The sequence below is a fragment of the Chenopodium album genome, chromosome 21, assembly GCF_948465745.1.
Source record: "Chenopodium album chromosome 21, dcCheAlbu1.1, whole genome shotgun sequence".
Taxonomy (NCBI): domain Eukaryota; kingdom Viridiplantae; phylum Streptophyta; class Magnoliopsida; order Caryophyllales; family Amaranthaceae; genus Chenopodium; species Chenopodium album.
This window is the reverse complement of record NC_137854.1, coordinates 26,091,731-26,111,526: the sequence shown is the minus strand read 5'-3', so window position 1 is coordinate 26,111,526 and position 19,796 is coordinate 26,091,731. Positions and strand designations below refer to the sequence as shown.

General features: G+C 32.6%; 1 protein-coding gene across 1 annotated transcript; it reads left to right on the top strand.

Annotated features, from left to right (window-relative positions):
* The first annotated feature begins 2,331 nt into the window (after positions 1-2,331).
* LOC145601005 (dynamin-2B-like) lies at positions 2,332-19,590 on the top strand. Its single transcript, XM_081656903.1, has 22 exons — positions 2,332-2,753; positions 5,282-5,332; positions 5,448-5,568; positions 5,699-5,791; positions 6,123-6,184; positions 6,310-6,427; positions 6,522-6,861; positions 7,265-7,412; positions 7,554-7,655; positions 7,783-7,902; positions 8,108-8,191; positions 8,331-8,458; positions 9,138-9,222; positions 9,369-9,516; positions 10,829-10,905; positions 11,399-11,455; positions 14,499-14,640; positions 14,726-14,874; positions 15,503-15,616; positions 15,700-15,767; positions 17,763-17,929; positions 19,035-19,590. Exons 1-22 carry the CDS (start codon positions 2,601-2,603, stop codon positions 19,253-19,255), a joined length of 2,748 nt encoding a protein of 915 aa, XP_081513029.1. The 5' UTR covers positions 2,332-2,600; the 3' UTR covers positions 19,256-19,590.
* The last annotated feature ends 206 nt before the right edge of the window (positions 19,591-19,796 follow it).

The window sequence follows — 19,796 nt, the reverse complement described above, 5'->3', positions numbered from 1 at the left end:
GAAAATTAAACTTTCCTAAAATAAAACCCCTACTTTTAATTAAAATAATTAAATAAACTTTTCTTTTATAATAATAATTAAAATACTATAATTAAAATAATTACAACTATTTAAATACTTTATAAAATACATACTTTTAATAAAATACGTATAAAAATACGGGGTATTACATGTTAAGAAAGGGATTGCGAGAAAAAGGCGCGCCCAATCGGGCGACCTTTAGCTCGATCGGGCGCGTGTTTCTGGAAGGGCTCCTTAGTCGAGCAGTTAGTTTCTAATTAGGAAGTTGTTTTTAGTCTTTGTTTAAGCACGTTTTTAGGATTATAATTTTCACTTACCTTCTCTCTTAAACTTTCTCTCTCTACTTAGTTTATTTTCTCTCTCTAGATTTTCTCTCAACTCTTTTCCTTGTTCTTAACTCCACTTTGTAATTCCGTCGATTCGGTAACGACTTCTTCCTTATTTATTTCAGTAATTTTATTCTTTTAATTTCTTATGGCTTATTTAATTGCTTTGCTTAGTTTAGATTTAATTATGTCTGAGTAGTTTAATTCTAGGGTTTATGGGGATCCATGATTAATATGAAGGGATAATTTGTTATTATTGATTATTGATATTGCATGATAATTTCTTATTGAGTTGTTTTAATTCTTTGCAATTAGATTATGAATCGAGCAGATGTAATTTGATTGTGAATGTTTAGCAATATTGAATTGATGAATCGAGCAGATGTTAATTTGATATTAAAGGCTATTTTCAATAGGAACTTAGATCTAGTAAATTGCGAGAGCCTGTTAGATCTATGTTGATTAATAAATTGCGAGAGCTTGTTAATCGTGTTATTTGTGCAATGTTGATTATTGATTGTTATGTTTTATCCCGGAATATTAATTATTGGTGAACCTGTGACCCTAGTCCTCCTTATTATTATTAATTTTCTCCCTAAACTTGATCTCCGTAGTATAGTTCCTTTTTACAAACAACAAATTGGTTACTTTAATAATTTAGATTATTTTAATTAATTAGGAATAGAAAGACCAGTTTCCCTATGGATTCGACCCTACTTCCCTATCTACTTTATTTAGAGGACTTAGGTATTACTTTTGATTAGGGGATACGACTTTACCCTGTCAAATACCCTTGTGTGTGACCTCATAGGATCCATTCTAGCGGGTTTGGACTATTTGACTAGTCCAAAGATCATCGCTCATAGTCTAGCAACATATGATGGCGACCCAAGAGAATGAACTTATTATTTCCATAATAGTGATCCTTGATATATCGAGTAGTTGCACTTATCGAAGACACAATTTCTTCATTTAAGTGGTGGTAAAAGCCAATTTTTAAAATATTCTGTGGTGTTAAATATTTTTTTTTTTTTTTTTTTTTTTTTTTTTTTGTAGTGTTAAATCCATTTTCAGACTTTTTATGGTGTTGAAATTCCAAATTTGCTTATTGTTATGAAGAATTAGGGTTCATATGTACTTTGGGATTTTCTTTACTTCAATCATTTTTCTAAATTATGATCTCTAATCCTAAATTGAGCTTATATATTAGGGTTTTTTTTTTTTTTTTTTTTTTTTTTTTTTTTTTTTTTTTTTACATTAGTTCAATATTAAGTTAATTAATGTAAATTACGCTTACTTTAGAATATTATATCAATTTGAAAAATTCCCCAATTTGAGATAAACCCTAAACTAAATTTGGAATAAACCCCAAATTATCTCGTGTGATCTTGAATTATGTTGAATCGACTAACAAATGATTTCCTTAACCCAATTTTAACGTTTGTTGAAAGAAAAAAAAAGAAAACACTCGAACATGAGAATCGAGGCCTCAATGGAGATGAAAACCACAATGATGTCATGGGTGAGGGATTGGATAATTTAATTTAGGCTTTGTTCTCTTCACCTTAAAAAAAAATTAAGTAAAAATAATTTCAGTTTAGTAAAAATAATTTCAGTTCAGTAAAAGTAATTTCAGTGTAATTTCAGTCTAGTAAAAATTAATTTAAGTTCAATAAAAATTATTTAAGTTCAGCAAATATAATTTTGTTTCAATAAAAATAATTTCAGTTTAGCAAAAAAAAGTGAAGAGAACGAGTCCTTAGTGTTTTTAGAAATAGTAGGTGATAAAACTCAAAAAATTATCGGAGATTATTTCTAAAACGAGAAAAATAATTAGTACTTATTTATAAAAAAAACCCTTAAAATACCAGTGTTATTTTCACACGGCTAAGTTACCTTAACGGCTTAACATAATTAGCAACCCTGTAAAATAAGATCTGCTCCGTCAGCAACTTGGTGTTGTTGTTGGGTATATTTGATCACAATCACCGCACCTCAAAACTCTTCCATCCCCACCCCTTTAATCTGACTGAAAAACTTCAAAAAAGTTTGAAATTCCAAAACCCCCAATTTGAATTTTCTCTCTCTACCGATCTCCTCCTCCAAAATCAAATCTCCCCCCATTAGGGTTTCTCTCTCCCCTCTCATTTCTGGATCTACTCATTTTATTCGATCTCTTCAACTTTGCTTTTTCTTAGATTCGATTTTATTTTATTTTTTGTTTTAATTTGAAGAGGAAAGAAAAAAACTCCAATGGAGGCGATCGAAGAATTGTCGCAGCTTTCTGATGCGATGCGTCAAGCAGCTTCTGTGCTTGCTGATGAAGATGTCGATGATACTTCTGCTTCGGCATCGTCGTCTCGTCGGAACTCTACTTTCCTCAATGTTGTTGCGCTTGGCAATGTCGTAAGTTGCTATTCGATTTCTTCGATTTGCTGCTTTTGGCCTCGCTTTTTACTTGCTAAATGCTTGAGATCTAGTTCTTGATTTGCCTTTTTGGATTCTGATTTGAAAAAAGTGTGATTTTGATGAATTAACTGTCAGTTTTTTGGATTTTTTTGATGATATGATCTATGATGATGCTGACACTATGATTTCGTGACTGAATGCAAGATTTGAGATAGTGTCGGTGTTTATTGCATTATGCAAATTGGTTAAGGATTAATTGGCTGTCTTACAATTGATAGAGAATCGTAGTTAGGCATTGCGTGCGTGCTTTATATCGTGTCGAATGCAAATCATTAGTAATGGATAGTAGGCGGCTTATCGGCGTTAGTGTTTATGATGCTACTTCTGTTAGCTGAACACGAGCTTTAGTTTAAAGTGATTCAGCTTTTGATCAAAATTGCCTTCTCTTTTAATTCATCAGAGCTCAATCTATTCTCTATACTATAGAATTATAAAATGTGGTTTATGATTTTGTTTCTGAACCATGGATCCACTTGGCTGCACTAACATAAGTGTTTATAATTTTTGGCATTGGTTATATATAGCTTTTTTTGTTTTAATTTTTGTTTAATCCTTTTTCCATTGTTTAGAGCTAGGAATAAGAGAAATATCTGATTTAGGATTTCATTTAAAAATGGGGTTATGATGAAATGGGGTGGAAAAGGCACATGTATGTATATGTTTTTTTTTCATGTACTACCTCTGTTTCATATTATGTGCAACATTTACTAAAAATGGATGTTACACATTATGTGCAACAAATGCTTTCTTTCCTTTTTAAGTTGTCATTTCTCTCCATCTCTCTCCTCATCACATACATATATATATATATCTTTCTCTCACCATCTATCACTCACAAACAAATTTTGCCTAGAAGTCAGCGTAAATGCCTTTGTTGCACATATGAAAGAATGAAACAGAGGTACTTTATCTTGGCAGTGTACAGAAGTATTTTAGTATATTCATCTGGATCAGCCAGTAAATAAGATATTTAATGTTCCTAATAGAATGGATCATCTATGTTTCATAACTTAATTAATGTTGATTTGCTCCTTTCGGCGAATTTGTATTCCTTCCCAAAGTTGATGGGCATTTCATGCAGATACGGCAGGAGATTATTGTAAGGAATATTTAATCCTCATTAAAGGGACAAAGAACATTTGGTTGAGTGGTAGGTAGAAACTGGTATTTGTATCGTCATGATGGTCTGACTGCATCTTTATCCTTGAAATTCAAGCTTAGAAATTATTTGTAAAAATATAGATAATTGTAGCAAAGGTTTAATAAAAAGCGAGTGACTTAAGATGCATAGTTGATTTTACATGATTATTTTGAAACATTGCATGCGTTTTTGTTAGAGATATGAGATATCGGAAAATTTATCTAAGGACTTTGTATTGCTTAATTATTATTCATCAATAGGTAGATTATTTATACAAAACCTAAGATCATAAGATAGGAAACAATATTCCTAAAAGATATACTAGTATTACTATATATCCTAAAGATATATTCACTTAATAATATCTTAATAATATATTCACTTACAAATATCGTAACATAAATAAACCTAAATTTATTATATTATCTTACGGATATCTACGGAAAATATATCACACATATATTTTACGATATCCCATACCTCTAATAGTTTTGTTTGAGGCATAATTAAACAATTTTACTGCTAGCATTGAACGTGAACTTATGATATATGATGAAAATAAATGAATCCATCACCTATTTGATTCAAAACACTAGCACTTGTTGCCTTAAGTTATTTATTTTGTTTAGTAGCACCACCATACATTGGCTTCTACCACCTTATGTTATCACAAACTTTCACTAGTTCAGAATCATCTTCTTAAAACTCTATTAAAGTTTTTGCTTTTCATCTGCTTTAGTAGTTTTTTGATTCTACTCAAGCTGATGTCTCTATGAGTGTGACTTGTTACAATATTTGCTATTTCGGGTCTCATGTTTTTTGAGATTCTAGAATTATAGGAATTTAAGCCTTAGATGCTGCCCTTAACACTAATGACAACTCGTCTTGCTCAATGGATTTCAAAAAGACCTCAAATTTAGTGAGGACTGGAGTACCTTTGGACTTTAATCGAATGCTAATGACTCCTGTTAATTTTAAGTAATTTTCATTGAGTGTGAATGTTCCCGGAATGAGAAAATGAAATGAATGCGATAATTGAATTAGGAAACTCTGTATCAAGATTTCCATTTTATCTTTCTGCACTGTGTGATAGAATAAAAATCTCTTTTTATTTATTTTTTATTTATTTTTATTTTTTTTATATTATTAATTACTTGTGAACCACCATATATTAGATGCTTTTTAATTATTTTTTGCCAAGATCACACATGATGATTTTGATGTTAGTATTTTGATGGTTGAATAGTTAAATTTGTTGCTGGTTTTTCCCTTTTCTTTTGGGGTGTTCACTGAGTACAGATTTTATCTTCTTATAATTGTCCAGGGCGCAGGTAAATCAGCAGTCTTGAATAGTCTGATTGGGCATCCTGTTTTGGTAAGAAATTTCAGTAAGAAGTGATTTATTTATTTAATTAATTTTCCGTTCAAAACTAAGTGCATGTTTGTTAATCTTTATATTTATATATATATATTTTTTAATTTTTGGATAGCCAACTGGTGAAAATGGAGCTACACGGGCTCCCATAAGCATTGAATTAAATAGAGATGGTTCTTTAAGCAGCAAATCCATTGTTTTGCAAATTGACAATAAAACTCAGCAGGTGTCTGCAAGTAAGGCTTCTCAACCAAATAAAACCTGATTGCTTACTCTAACTTATGGTTTTAGTATATAAGTCATTATAATAAACAAAATTCTTGCAATTAACCTTTTTTTTTTTTTAACCATATTGGTTCTTAACAGGTGCTCTTAGGCATTCTCTTCAGGATAGGCTCAGCAAGGGCTCATCAGGAAAGACTCGTGATGAGATTTACTTGAAGCTGCGTACGAGTACAGGTTATGTTTACCTTTGGCCTCATCTTCTGGTTGGTATCGAATGTGTGTTGTGTTTCATGGCTTTTGTAATTTTTAGGCTACCAGCCTGGAATTGTTTTAGTATTTTAGTTTTCTGTTTCTTGGCTTTAGTCCGTGTCAAATTTGTGAAGGTGAACTTTATTCATGTGGTAATAGAGGCCCTTAATTATAATATATCCTTTGGGCCTATGTTGCAAGTTCAAGAGACTGGGCTACTGAAGTATGGAGATAAGACAGTTTTGATGTCATGGGGATTGTCCTTTGGTTTTTTCTTGTTGGGCGCCTTTTGACGATTTTGTATTTATTCGTTCAGCTCCACCTTTGAAATTGATTGATCTTCCTGGGTTGGATCAACGGATTGTGGACGATTCTATGGTGAGTCGTGTAATGTTTAAAATTATGTGTTTGAGCCAATAATTAGTAGTACTATGCATCTTTTTCTAACTTTGTTACTCTGTATTGGGTGAATGGTCTTAATCTCCTGATCTATCTTACATTAGGTCAGTGACTATGTGGCGCACAGCGACGCAATTTTGTTGGTGGTAATTCCTGCTTCTCAGGCACCAGAAGTATCTTCAGCAAGAGGTCTTAGACTTGCCAAGGAGCATGATGCAGAAGGTGAGTTTGAGAATAGTGCTGCATTAGACACTTACCTTTTATGTTGGTCTTTCCTTGTTATATAGCTCAGTCTTTCAATTTTAATTGATTGTAGGAACGAGAACTATTGGTGTAATAAGCAAAATAGATCAAGCTGCCTCAGAGCCTAAAGCCCTTGCTGCTGTCCAGGCCTTGTTGTCGGGTCAGGGACCAAGAAGCACCGCTGATATGCCATGGGTTGCTTTAATTGGTCAGTCAGTGTCAATAGCTACCGCTTCTGGAACTGCCGGGTCCGAGAACTCCTTAGAAACTGCTTGGCGAGCTGAAACTGAGAGCCTCAAGTCTATCTTAACTGGGGCTCCCCAAGGCAAGCTTGGTAGAATAGCTTTGGTAGAATCTTTGGCTGCACAAATACGCAACCGTATGAAAGTCAGGCTTCCTAGCATTCTTTCTGGGTATACTCTTTCAACCATTGCTTATGGTCCTCTTTGTTAAGGAAACAAACTAGTTTCTTAATTTTCAAATACTAAGGGATCAGTTAAGGTTAAAACATCCAAAAACAGAAAGTGAGTACAATATTTAGGAACTGCAGAAGTAAATAGTTAAGTAGTTACAAAAAGCTGCTTTACCTCCTGAAAGTTGGCCTCTGTATGAGGGTAAAAAGCTAAGGAGGACTGTAGGCAGTTTTTTGTTGAATAATTTAGAAAGTTGATTATAGCGAGTACATAGAGCAGTGATGTTATCAACAAGTGCCTCTTAGAGCCGACTAGCAGTGGAGCAGTTCCATGCCTTAATTGACCCATTATTGTGTTTATTATTATCTATTTATTTATTATTCTGGTTTATTAAATTTCATAGACTTCAAGGCAAGTCCCAGATAGTTCAGGATGAACTAGTGAAACTTGGTGAGTCAATGGTTTCTAGCCCTGAAGGTACGAGAGCTTTGGCACTGGAACTTTGTCGTGAATTTGAAGAAAAATTTTTGAGGCATGTCACTGGTGGTGAGGTATAATATAATTTTCATTATGCTGGAGTCAATTGTATTGCATGACATCACATCCCTTGGTATCTGTTGTGTTGACACAATTTCTGACGTAAATATTGTTAGAGCTGCCTTCTAATTCAAACTGTGTTGTTATGTTCTTAGGGCAATGGGTGGAAGATTGTTGCCAGTTTTGAGGGAAATTTTCCTAACAGGATAAAGCAGCTTCCATTGGAACGACACTTTGATATTAACAATGTCAAAAGGGTATTGCCCTTCACTTTAATTTGGTTTACCAAAAAAAAAAAAAAAAAAAAAATCTTTTAGTGTTTTTATTTTGTGTAGAATTTAGATATACTAATTTGTTTTTCTTCTATTATTTCTGTTCTATCAGATTGTTCTAGAAGCAGATGGTTACCAACCCTATCTTATATCTCCTGAAAAGGGGCTGAGATCTTTGATAAAGAGTGTCCTTGAAATGGCTAAAGAACCATCACGGCTGTGTGTTGATGAGGTGAACATGCTCATGAATATTATGTATTGTCTCATTAGTGCTAGGCAACATATACCCTGTTTACTTCTATTTGAATAGGATTCACTTTAGTTTGAGGTTTTCTATATGAATTGTCATGTAACAATTCCCCCTCCCCCCCCCCCCATTTCACTTTCCACCTATCCATTCTGTTTTATTGATTCATTCGTAATATTTGTATTCAAAGGTGCATCATGTACTGGTGGATATTGTTTCTCAATCTGCAAATGCCACACCTGGTCTTGGAAGGTACCCACCATTTAAAAGAGAGGTAATGTGTGCCTTTGTGTTTTATTATAATTTAGATTTTTAGACATTCCTAAATTATGTGGAAAATATGATGGGTGTTAACAATTTTAGAAGTTATAGGAATTGACCCACACTTTCTCATTTTAATAATTTTGGAACAGGTAATCGCTATTGCAAGCTCTGCACTTGATGTGTTTAAAGGCAAAGCAAAGCAAATGGTAGTTGACCTAGTAGATATGGAGCGTGCCTTTGTTCCACCACAACACTTCATTCGTTTGGTGCAGAGACGGTATATTCATGACATCAATATCAGTTTCATTCTAAAGACTGTCTAAACATAATGTTGAGAAAAGTGTCTGGGCAATAAAGGCCCGCTTCTTGATATGGAGGTTGGGAGGAAAGGGAAGTAAGGGGAGAAAGCACTGAAATACAACCCTTGGATGAGATAGCTTGGCTGTATATTGTTATTTCATTGCAAGGCTCTATAGGCTATAGCTATGGGCACAAACTATGAGAACAAATGATCAGTGTTGAATCCGTTTTTATTTATTTATTTATTTTTTAATTTTGCAAACTGTGTGGTATGGCTCATATGCATGGTTTTGAAAGAGAACTTCAAGCTATATAATATGACCATCTTTATCTGACCAAGTGCTAAGACCCTTAATACCCCATCACTACCTTCATTATAGAATTTCTCTTGAAGCCATCAAATTGTATTGGGTCTATAGATTAGCCACTAGTTAATCACTGTTCGTATGGGTGGGTAGCTTTTAGCTGATAAGTGATTTGCTCTATACCCTATCCAGATGTTACGGTCATAACCATTTACATGATTTCAGGCTAAGATTTACTAATGACCTTATTATAATTTGAATGTAGTTCTGGTCACTAAAGTTGAGCTGATATTTGCATCCACACATTTTAGTCTATCTTGACCCATTTCTTTGATTCTTTTGAGCTGCTAGGATGGAGAGGCAGAGACGTGAAGAGGAGGTAAAGAGCAGATCTTCCAAGAAAGGGTCGGAAGCAGAGCAATCAATGTTGAATAGGGTAGGAACTCTATCTGGTTTGATTTTTCGTTTTGTATTTTATTTATTTATTTTAAAATTTTCATGATATTTGAGCACAGATACATGTTTTGTTAATTTAAGTGTGCCAATTTTTGCCTTAACATTCTGAAGTCTTTTCTTATTTAGGCAACAAGTCCTCAGACAAGCAGCCAACAAAGTGGAAACTCTAAATCAATGAAGGATTCAAAATCTGATAAAGAGAAAGACAAAGACAAAGAGGGACAAGAGGGTTCTGGTGTGAAGACTGCTGGGCCTGAGGGAGAGATAACTGCAGGTTTGCCCCGACATTTATTTTTGAATAAACTTGATTAGCATGAGTTCTCGAGGTGTTCACTTCAACTAAAATAAGTTATATTGAACTGAAATTATTTTTGCTTTACTTAAATTATTTTTACAGAACTGAAATTAATTTTTACTGAACTGAAATTATATTTGCCGAGATGAAATTATATATTTTAGATTCCCTATTAAATTTCTTCTTTAAAGTTGCTGGTTTTTATTGAGCTGAACTTAATTTTAAGTTTTTAACTGATATTGTTATCACTGAATATTGTTTTTAAGGTTAACTGAAGATGGCCTAAGTTTAAAGAACATTTAAGAATGGTACTAGTAGTGTTTAGGGTAAGAACTAAGAAGCAATTGTTTGAGATTAGGAGGTTGGAGTTGGAAAAATTTGATAGTACTTAGGGGAAAGCAGTAAGTTGTTAATGGAGGTGTGTGTGTTGGGGGGGGGGTGGTTTGGCGCTTATTTTAGGATTTGATAGATGTGCAGAGGCAAGGCAGAAGGAGAAGATGGAGGATGAGTGGATGATTTTTATTTTGGATTTTGATGTTTTACGAATGTGGTTGGGTGGCAGGGTTGGAGAGATGTGTTAGGAGGAGGGCAATTTGGTTCCTTGCATATACTATTTGATGTTCAAAGGCCTTTAGAGAATAACTTAATTCTGCAAAAAACAAATTAATAAATAAAACAGTGTAAGAGGACAGCAAAGTTCATTCTATGTTTGGTTATGTTTAGTTCTGCTTATATAAGCTATTTATGCTTATTTTCATAAATTATTGGGTCAGATCAGACCTGATTAATTCTTTTAGTTTGTGTTAACTTATTGCTAAATATCTTTTATTCCGTGAATAAAAAAAAATTGAAAGGTACACCATACATGTTAATACAAATTTAGACTTCTTATTTGACAATATTTTATTTTAAAAATTAGTGTACATTATGCTCTAACTCAAAGTTTAGTCAAATCTGGAAAGTAGATCATGGCAGAAAAATTCAGATCATGATCACTGAACATAGCCTTTGGCCAATCTAATAGTTGAATGCTTGGAAGATAAAGACATGTTGGATCAAGTTAGACACTTTTGGGGGATTAAGAAAAGAAATTCTAAGAATTAGTTCTCTTTTTAAAAATTAAAACCTTTCTTGAATGCCATACCATTTATACCATTGATCATGAAGAACATGCAACAACTTCAATAGTTGAATTATCTTACATGATCATGACACTGTACCCATAGCATGCATGCACTCTGTAATGCTTTAGATTATATAATGTGGTACTTAAATTAAATTGAAATTTCAGGTTTCTTATTAAAGAAGAGTGCAAAGACCAACAGTTGGAGTAGACGATGGTTTGTGTTGAATGAAAAAACGAAAAAGGTTGGTATATCCATAACTTCTGTCTTTGTTGCTGTAGTGGTCTTTTTTTTTTTTTTCTTTTTTTTTAATTATTTTTATTTTTATTTTTTTTTAAAATCATGGAAATAATCCTTTCTATATTTAAAGTAACCTTGTGATGCTAAATGTAATTTGGTTTTCCAGTTCTGGCAAATATTTAATGTACTTTATTTTTGTATCTGAAGTAGCTCTTTTCTAGCTTTAATATTTAATCTTTTATGTTCATTTAATGTGACCCTATATCTGTTTAAAGCGCCCATTTTCTGGGGTAAGTAACATTAACTCATATTTCCATAAATGTAATTCATTGTAAGTTGGAATTTATCTTTTATTCAGTATATGTGATCTTGTTTACAGCTTTTAGTAGTAGGATAATTTTGGTGAATCTTGAGTGTTAGAGTCTTGATTGCATACATATGCACATATGTTAATTCAATGAATGGGCTGATTGATATTTTATGTCTATGTCTTGCAGCTTGGATACACAAAGAAACAAGAAGAAAGACATTTTCGTGGTGTGATCACTTTGGAGGTAAAAGAAGCACTGATACGATTATTATGAACTGTTAGTATTTTTTATACTTTTGGGTAGGAATCTGCTTTTGAATTTTTGTGGTAGTCTCCGGGCTATTTTTTTTTTTGCCTAATAGCTCCTTAATGGATAGTCTATATATATATATATATATATATATATATATATATATATATATAGAGGAAGGCTCATGTAAGAACCCTCCTCTATATAAGAACCCAATCTTATATAAGAACCAATCCCCTGGGGAGGGATCCGGTGAGAACCCCGCCTTATATAAGAACCCTTTCTTATGTAAGAACCCTAATTATGTTCTAAACTTTTTCCTATGTTCTAAATTTTTTTCAACTTATGTTCTAAAGTTTTTCCTATATTCGAAAAATTTTCTTACTTATGTTCCAAAAATTTTCCAATGTTCTAAATTGTTTTTTAGATTATGTTTTAACTTTGTTCCTATGTTCTAAATTATTTTTTTCAGCTTATGTTCTAAATTTTTTTTTCAGCTTATGTTCTAAATTTTTTTTTTAGCTTATGTTCTAAAGTTTTTCCTATATTCTAAATTTTTTCTACTTATGTTCCAAATTATTTTTAATGTTCTAAATTGTTTTTAGATTATGTTCTAAATTTGTTCCTATGTTCTAAATTATTTTTTCAGCTTATGTTCTAAATATTTTCTATGTTCTAAATTATTTTTTTCAGATTATGTTATTAATTTTTACCTATGCTACGATTATTTTATTCGACTTATGTTCTAAATTATTTTTTCTTATGTTCTAACTTTTTTGGTTGTTTATGTTCTAAATTTTTGCTATCTTTCAAATTATTTTTCTTATGTTCTAAAATTTTCTGCTTATGTTCTAAACTTTTTCTACTTATGTTCTAAATTTTTTTTCTATGTTTTAAATACGAAATTTTCAAAATTACAGAAATGCCATTACTAAAGGATCATTTTAGATGGTTAGATCAAAACTAATAAAGGGCTGAGATTGGTTCTTATATAAGATTGGGTTCTTATATAGAGGAGGGTTCTTACATGAGCCTTCCTATATATATATATATATATATATAGGGGAGGGATCCGGTGAGAATAACTTCTTATGTGAGAATTCATACTTATATGAGAACTGATTTAAAATTTAGAACATGTGAGTAAAAATTTAGAACATGTGAATAAAAATTTAGAACATGCGAGTTAAAATTTAGAACATGCGAGTTAAAATTTAGAACATGTGACTCAAATTAAAATTTTGAACATATGAGTAATAATTTAAAACATTTGTGTGAGTAATAAGTTTAGAACATCTGATTTAAGAATTAGAACAAGTGATTAAAAATTTATAAAATTTGCTTTATGAAATTTTAAACATACTAGTAAAATTTAGAACATCTGATTTAAGGTTATGAACATGTGAATAAAAATTTAGAACATCTGATTTAAGATTATAAACATGTGAATAAAAAATTAGAACAAACTAATATAGAATATAGAAAGTGTGAGTAAAGTATTTAGAACATACGAGTAAAAAAAATAGAACATATGCTTTGAAATCTGGAACATATAATTAAAATTCTTAGAACACACGTTTTAAAATTTGAACATGTAAGTTAAAATTTTGGAACAAGTTATTTAAAATTTATGACATCAAACTTAACTAATTTATGGTTTTGAACATGTGATTACTAAATTAGAAAATTTGATTTAATTTAGAACACCTAAGAAAAAGTTTAGAACATCAGATTTAAAATTTAGAACATATGAGTAAAAATTTAGAACATAAAGAGTGTTCTCACATATGAAAAATTCTCGCATAAGAAAAATTCGCATAAGAAAAATTCTCACGAGAGCCTTCCCCTAGTACCGCCAAAAGCATTGGAAATGTTTTAAGTAATTTTTTAAAAGCCATCAACATTTGTACATAGTACATTGTCATTCCTAAAAGAGTAAAGACTCAACTAAAAGTCATATTTTGTAGAATATACAATTTTTTGGCTATGGTGGTTGTTGTTGCAATAATGGTTGTTGATGGGTGAAAGGGATTGATGTGGCAGGGTAGTGGAATTCATGGATGAGCCTGCACTCTCAAAGGTAGCTAATTACATAGGTTTAGTTACATAACTTAGGTTGAGACATATAGTGTTAGAAATGAAGGCAATAGTGCACTATTATTGAAAGCATAAAAAACTGTGCATACAACGTTTTACTTTAAGAATTAATTCAGCGCCTTATAGGGTTTTGAACCCAATACTAAGGTATGGGGTTTTAAGGTGGAGTTGGATATGCTCATACCGAAATTCTGGATATCCAATATAACTAAATGTTACAGATCTGTGCTTATGATTTTGTTTGGACTTACAATGTATGAAATTGATGTATTATTTCAAGATGCAAATTGTATTTTTATATATAAATTAATAAGGATAAAAGAATTAAAAGTAGAGACAATAACAACGATGAGGGTGAGTTAAAGTAGTACTAGAATCTAGAATCAAGACACCCTCATAAATGGAGGTAAGGAGATGTCCGAAATGCATTGACGCTGCTACTAACGCTTCTAGAGCACCCCCATCTACCAAACAAACAGGCCAAAAGGCTGCAATTACTATATACATAATAAAACGCAAAGAAAGAAGGAAAATAATAGCTTTCAAATTGGAGGGTACATTAAGCTTCAATTAAATTGGCTTGAGTAATTTCATTAGAAGATGTAGAGACCATCACTAAGCAATTTTGTTTCCAAAAGGAGCTTCTAACTGGAACACCTGCAACAAAAAGGACATGAAAATTTCAAGTGTAATTATAAAACTTCTCAAATTGACTCAAGGGGTTGAATTTATCAAAATTATTCAAACAAATTACTAGCAAAAATTGTATTTAAGTGCAAATAAAAATCTATAGCTGCCACAGTAACTAAATTAATATTTTGCAAAAATTGCAAAGATGAGATACAATTTTCTTTCTCACATGACAACATACTGTTAAATCTAGAATGTGTCTACTTAATATCATATAAGCCCATCAAATGATAAGCTAATGAATTTTCAGGAGTGTCAAATTGAAGAAATTTCTGACGAGGAAGATGCACCCCCCAAAAGTTCGAAGGATAAAAAGTCAAATGGTCCTGATAAAGGTCCCAGCCTAACATTCAAGTTGACGAGCAAAGTACCATACAAGACTGTTCTTAAAGGTTTGGAAAGCATAATATGTTTGTATTTTTATTTGGTTGATTGATCAAGTTTGGCTCTATAAGAATCTGTTCCTTTGCTGTGCAGCACATAGTGCTGTGTTGTTGAAAGCGGAGAGTGTGGCTGACAAGGTTGAGTGGTTGAACAAGTTGAAGAACATTGCAGTACTTAAAAGTGGTCAAGGAATGGGTGAACCTGGACTACAGATGCGTCAAAGTCATTCTGATGGTTCCCTAGTAAGTTTTACTCTCCATTTTTCTTCCTTTTCTTGTATTGGTTATCTGGGCTGGGTGTGTGTGTGTGTGGGGGTGGGGGGGGGGGTGGGTAGGGTTGTTTTGCATTTTACAAGCTGGTGGTTTAACTTTTATTTCCCTGGAAATCCTTGCAAATCATATGTTCAGAAAATTTGACACTTGTTAGAGCTTTAGGCTTTGTTAGGCTGCCTTATTCTTTTTATGAATCATTGTATTGTAAATGAAGGATTCGCTACTATTCACCTAAGAAAGTGACCATCAGTGTACTTTTGAAGTATGCTGGGTGAGAGGGAAATAAATAGGGTAATTCAAAATCAGAAGGATTTGTTGTGAAGAAGCTTATCTCTGGAAAGTTGTATTGAAGAAGCTTTTAAGGCTTACTCAGTAAGGGGACATTATTTCTCTTGTTTGCGCGTGACGGAGCTGTGATACTTCATGATAAACAGTGACAGAATGAGTGAGATGTGTTTGCAACTTGGAATTCTCCCCCATATTCCTTGGATTATCTAGCCATTCGTTATGTGTAGTTTTTGAAAAAATATTACAGTTTTTAGCTGCTTGCTGCAGTAATTAGATTGTATAAACTTTGCTAATTCATACAATGGTGTAGGATACAATGGCAAGAAGACCTGCAGACCCTGAAGAGGAGCTTCGCTGGATGTCTCAGGAAGTGCGTGGATATGTCGAAGCTGTTCTAAACAGCCTTGCTGCAAATGTGCCAAAAGTCAGAATTTATCCCTCGTTTTCACTTATTTTCCACCTGGCATGTTTTCATCCCCTCTTATTGACTTTTTGTCTATTGAACAGGCTGTTGTTCTTTGCCAAGTGGAGAAAGCCAAAGAGGACATGCTTAATCAATTGTATAGTTCCATAAGGTTAGGCCTATTTCGTGGTTTCTAATAATATACATCCTCTGTTATTTATTTATTTATTTATTTATTACTTGCAACACTTCTCTTTTCGTGGTTGTCAATGCCTAATTTCAATCACTAATATTTCTAATTACCAATACATAAATATTTTAAAATTTGTCTATTATCAAAATTTGAATCGAGTTGAATCAAACAAGATCCCACATGACTATTTTTTCTTTACTACTTCCTCCATTTCTTTTTAGTTGCATCACTTTCCAAAAACGGAAGTATCAAATTAGCTCCATCACTTTTCTTTTTAGTCAGTAAACACTCTCTTTCTCTCTATCTCTCTCTCTCCAATAATTTCCTAGGAGTTCGCAATTTGCAAAGTGATGTAACTAAAAAAAAACGGAGCAAGTTTAAATATTCAAAGCTAGTCAAAGTGGGATATATGAACAATGTGAAAGTAAAACTATTGCAAGTATAAAAAAAAAAAGAGGAAAAATAAAGATGTAATATTTTGCCTTCAGGCTTTCTAAAACTTAATAATCTGACTTGTGATTTCTGTTGAGTTATAGCTGTTAAAATTTTTACTTGAGTATTAATTGGAGATGATTAAATGAAGATGTGTGAGCAATTCTATTAATGGCTAAGATACCTGGCTTTATTTGAGACCCCAATAAAGGATGGTTAAGTATACTAAAGGTTTATTAATGGCTAAGATACCTGGCTGTAAGGCTTATTCTTGTCGGATAGGTTGAAATCTCATACTCCTTTTGTCTCACAATGTTACTACTTTCACGGTGATCGTCTCAGAAAAATAGTCTAGATAAGAATTTTTTTTTATTTTTATTTTTATTTTTATTTTTATTTTTAATAGATAGTGGAGTATGAATTGTAATATAACCTGGAAAATAAAGACAATGAAGTGGATCAGCTCTGACTGGGTATGAATTTCATATTATGGTGGACAATGGTGACATTTTTTAGAGGATTCTTGTGCTCTTAAAGAATATTAATGCCCATCTAATAGATGTTCTCTAGACTACTACGATGGAACAGTTGGTTGCTTAGGTATATAGGTTCTGTGGAGCCTGGGCATCATGGTAATGTATGATGACCAGATACTGTCATAAAAGATGTAACCTTGAATTAGGAATTTGGAATATAACTTTCTAGTTTCTAGGACACTTGGTTTTTTTTTTTTTTTTTTTTTTTTTTATTATTATTTTTAGTTGATTTTTTTTTATTATTATTATTATTATTATTTTTTTTTTTAAAAAAGGGCCTGAATCCATTTATTTTTATGTGAAAATACAAGTGTGTGTGTTCAATTCTATTATACTACCTCGGTTAACAATTATATGCAACCTTTTCCAAAAAAGGGTGCTACCTATTATTTGCAACAAGACTTTCTTTCCTAATATAGTAACTTTTTTGTGGTAAAATGACCAAAATTCCCTCATTTAAAAATTATTAACACATAATGCTACACATAATTACAATTATAACCCTAATCTAACTTAATATCTAAGGTCTTTCCCCAAAAAAATTAAATTAATCCCTCATTTTTTAAAAATTTCTTATGGCTAAAGAATTGTAATGTTTTTATTTTTATAAAACAATGATTCATTTATGAGGGAATTAGTGGACCATAGGTCCCTTTGTTGATCTTTTGGGTGAGAAAGATAAGTTGTTTTGAGACATGCGTACTATTATAAGTGGACCTATGTTTAGAGAAATGAGTATGATGATAACTTTTTTGTGCCATAAAGGAATAAAGAAAAAATAAGATCAATAAGGAACCACAAAATGGAAAGTAGAAAAAATGAATAAATGAATGTACAGAAAATTTCGATGGTTAGTGCTAAAATCTATATTCAGACGTTCTTTCTCATTTATCTCTCATTAAATTGTTGTGTATGTATATGTTTGTTTGCGGTTATATCTATTATAGACCTTCCTTATACTCTTTATATCTTTTATGGGTTTGTATTAAAAATGCTTTACTCACAGTGGCCAGAGCTCTGCAAAGATTGAAGAGCTCCTTCAAGAAGACCAAAATGTGAAGCGTAAAAGAGAACGTTACACGAAGCAATCAACTATTCTATCAAAACTTGTGAGGCAACTAAGCATCCATGATAACCGGTCAGATGGGTGGTCTGATGGTGGTAGCGGTGCAGGTAATTTATGTGTTTCTTTTATGATAGTATATTAGTTTCCAACATACTGCATCCTCTTTCCTATAAACCTTGTTGGAAACCTGGGAAGCTCAAAAAACCAAATCAACGAGCTGTTCTACACTCTAATTACTTGCAAGCATGTCAAATATGTATATCAGGTAGCTATTAAAAATCACATCAATGAGGTATTCTATAGTCTAATTACTACTTTATATGGATCGAAAATTATATCTTGAACTTTTACTTCCTCACATAATTTAGAAAAGTTCCAAAATTGTGATAAACCCATATGTGAAATCATAATGGGTTGGTACTTGGGTTAGGGTGTGGATACCACCCCCACCTGCCCTAATTTTGGGTAAGTGGATGGTGGGGTAGTGGACAGCACTTGTGCCATACCCAACCTGGCCCATACCATACACACTTTTATATTAGTTTCCATTTTGCAAGTACTTGTAGTGATAATCAGATCTATGTTTGTATTGAAAGTCCCATGGCGATGACCTTAAAATGGTTACACAAAAACTTGCATTGTCATAGAATTATCAATTATTGAGCCCATTATAATCAAACCAAAATTACTTCCCCATACCTGAAGTTTAATTACTCTACCTGAACTGAAATTGATCTTCTAAACCAAGCTGATCCCAAATTTTTGTTTTGACGAATAATTATTGGTTTTCGTAAAAGATTATTAATTATTGACCTGAATCAAACTAACTCATCAATTATCGATTATGATCCAACTAAAGCTGATTTGAGAAACCCATTTTTCCATGCTCAATTTGAATGGTTTTGCAGTTGCAAACTTTTCTATTAGGCGTATCTGCGTGTACTGTGATATAATCTGAAACATGTCTGTGGGAAGGTTCTAACTCAACTGTCCCATATTGTTGTGATTAAATTTGATTGCACAACCTTGGAAAACTTCGTCATTATCGGATTGTGCATTTTGCCTGTCATTGCCCCCATGACATGTTATGACATGCTTCCAGCGCACTAATTTGCTCTTTATTTTCTTGAACATTTGTTATTGTGAACATGAGTTTCTTCAGGCTATAAGAATATGTAACGTCACTCAAGTTTTTGTTTTACAATTCTGCAGAAAGCAGCCCCAGAGCAGGGGGCTCAGGGGCTGGGGAAGATTGGAGAAGTGCATTTGATGCTGCTGCTAATGGACCGACAGATTTCTCTAGGACACACAGTCGGCGGTACAGTGATCCAGCCCAAAATGGTGATCTAAATGGCGGATCTGGCTCAAGCTCAAACAGTCGTCGCACGCCAACACGATTGCCCCCTGCCCCACCTTCATCTGGTAGATACTAGATGTATGGACATGAAAGTAGACGGAGTTTGTGACGACTAATATTATGATTCGTGTAATTCTTGTTGGGGTGGGTGTTTTTATCTTGCTCCCTGATGTTGAGCATTTCTTCTGCTCTCCTTACATGTTATAATTAGTTTTGTAGATTGGGATAGGTGATTCATGTAGATAGATATTGGGCGGTGCTTCCTTTTTATCATTGATGACTGAATTTTGAGATGTATTAAATTTTCCTTCATTCCCTTTTCTTGGGGAAATGACGTCTTTGCACGATGTTTGTAAGCTTCTTTGCGCGAGATTTAAGAAATTACAATTATAACAATTTCTTCATTCTAAATTGTCGATCGGGGTTTATGCAGGGATTTAATTACTTAATTGCCCATGTGATTTGATAAAAGGTAAGCGAGAGAAATAAACAGAGGGTGTTGCAAAACTTAATTTTTTTATTTGAAAAGATGGTCCAAGGTTAGATAGCATAGGAGTATTATACTAGAGATTCTTAAACAAGATCAGTTAACGGTTAGAAATTTATTTAAAATAACC

Bases quoted from the DNA above. Each gene is read 5' to 3' on its own strand.
- LOC145601005 (XM_081656903.1), top strand. From the start codon at position 2,601: ATGGAGGCGATCGAAGAATTGTCGCAGCTTTCTGATGCGATGCGTCAA. The intron at 6,185-6,309 runs GTGAGTCGTGTA...ATCTTACATTAG, and splicing joins GGATTGTGGACGATTCTATG to GTCAGTGACTATGTGGCGCA. The intron at 7,413-7,553 runs GTATAATATAAT...TTATGTTCTTAG, and splicing joins GGCATGTCACTGGTGGTGAG to GGCAATGGGTGGAAGATTGT.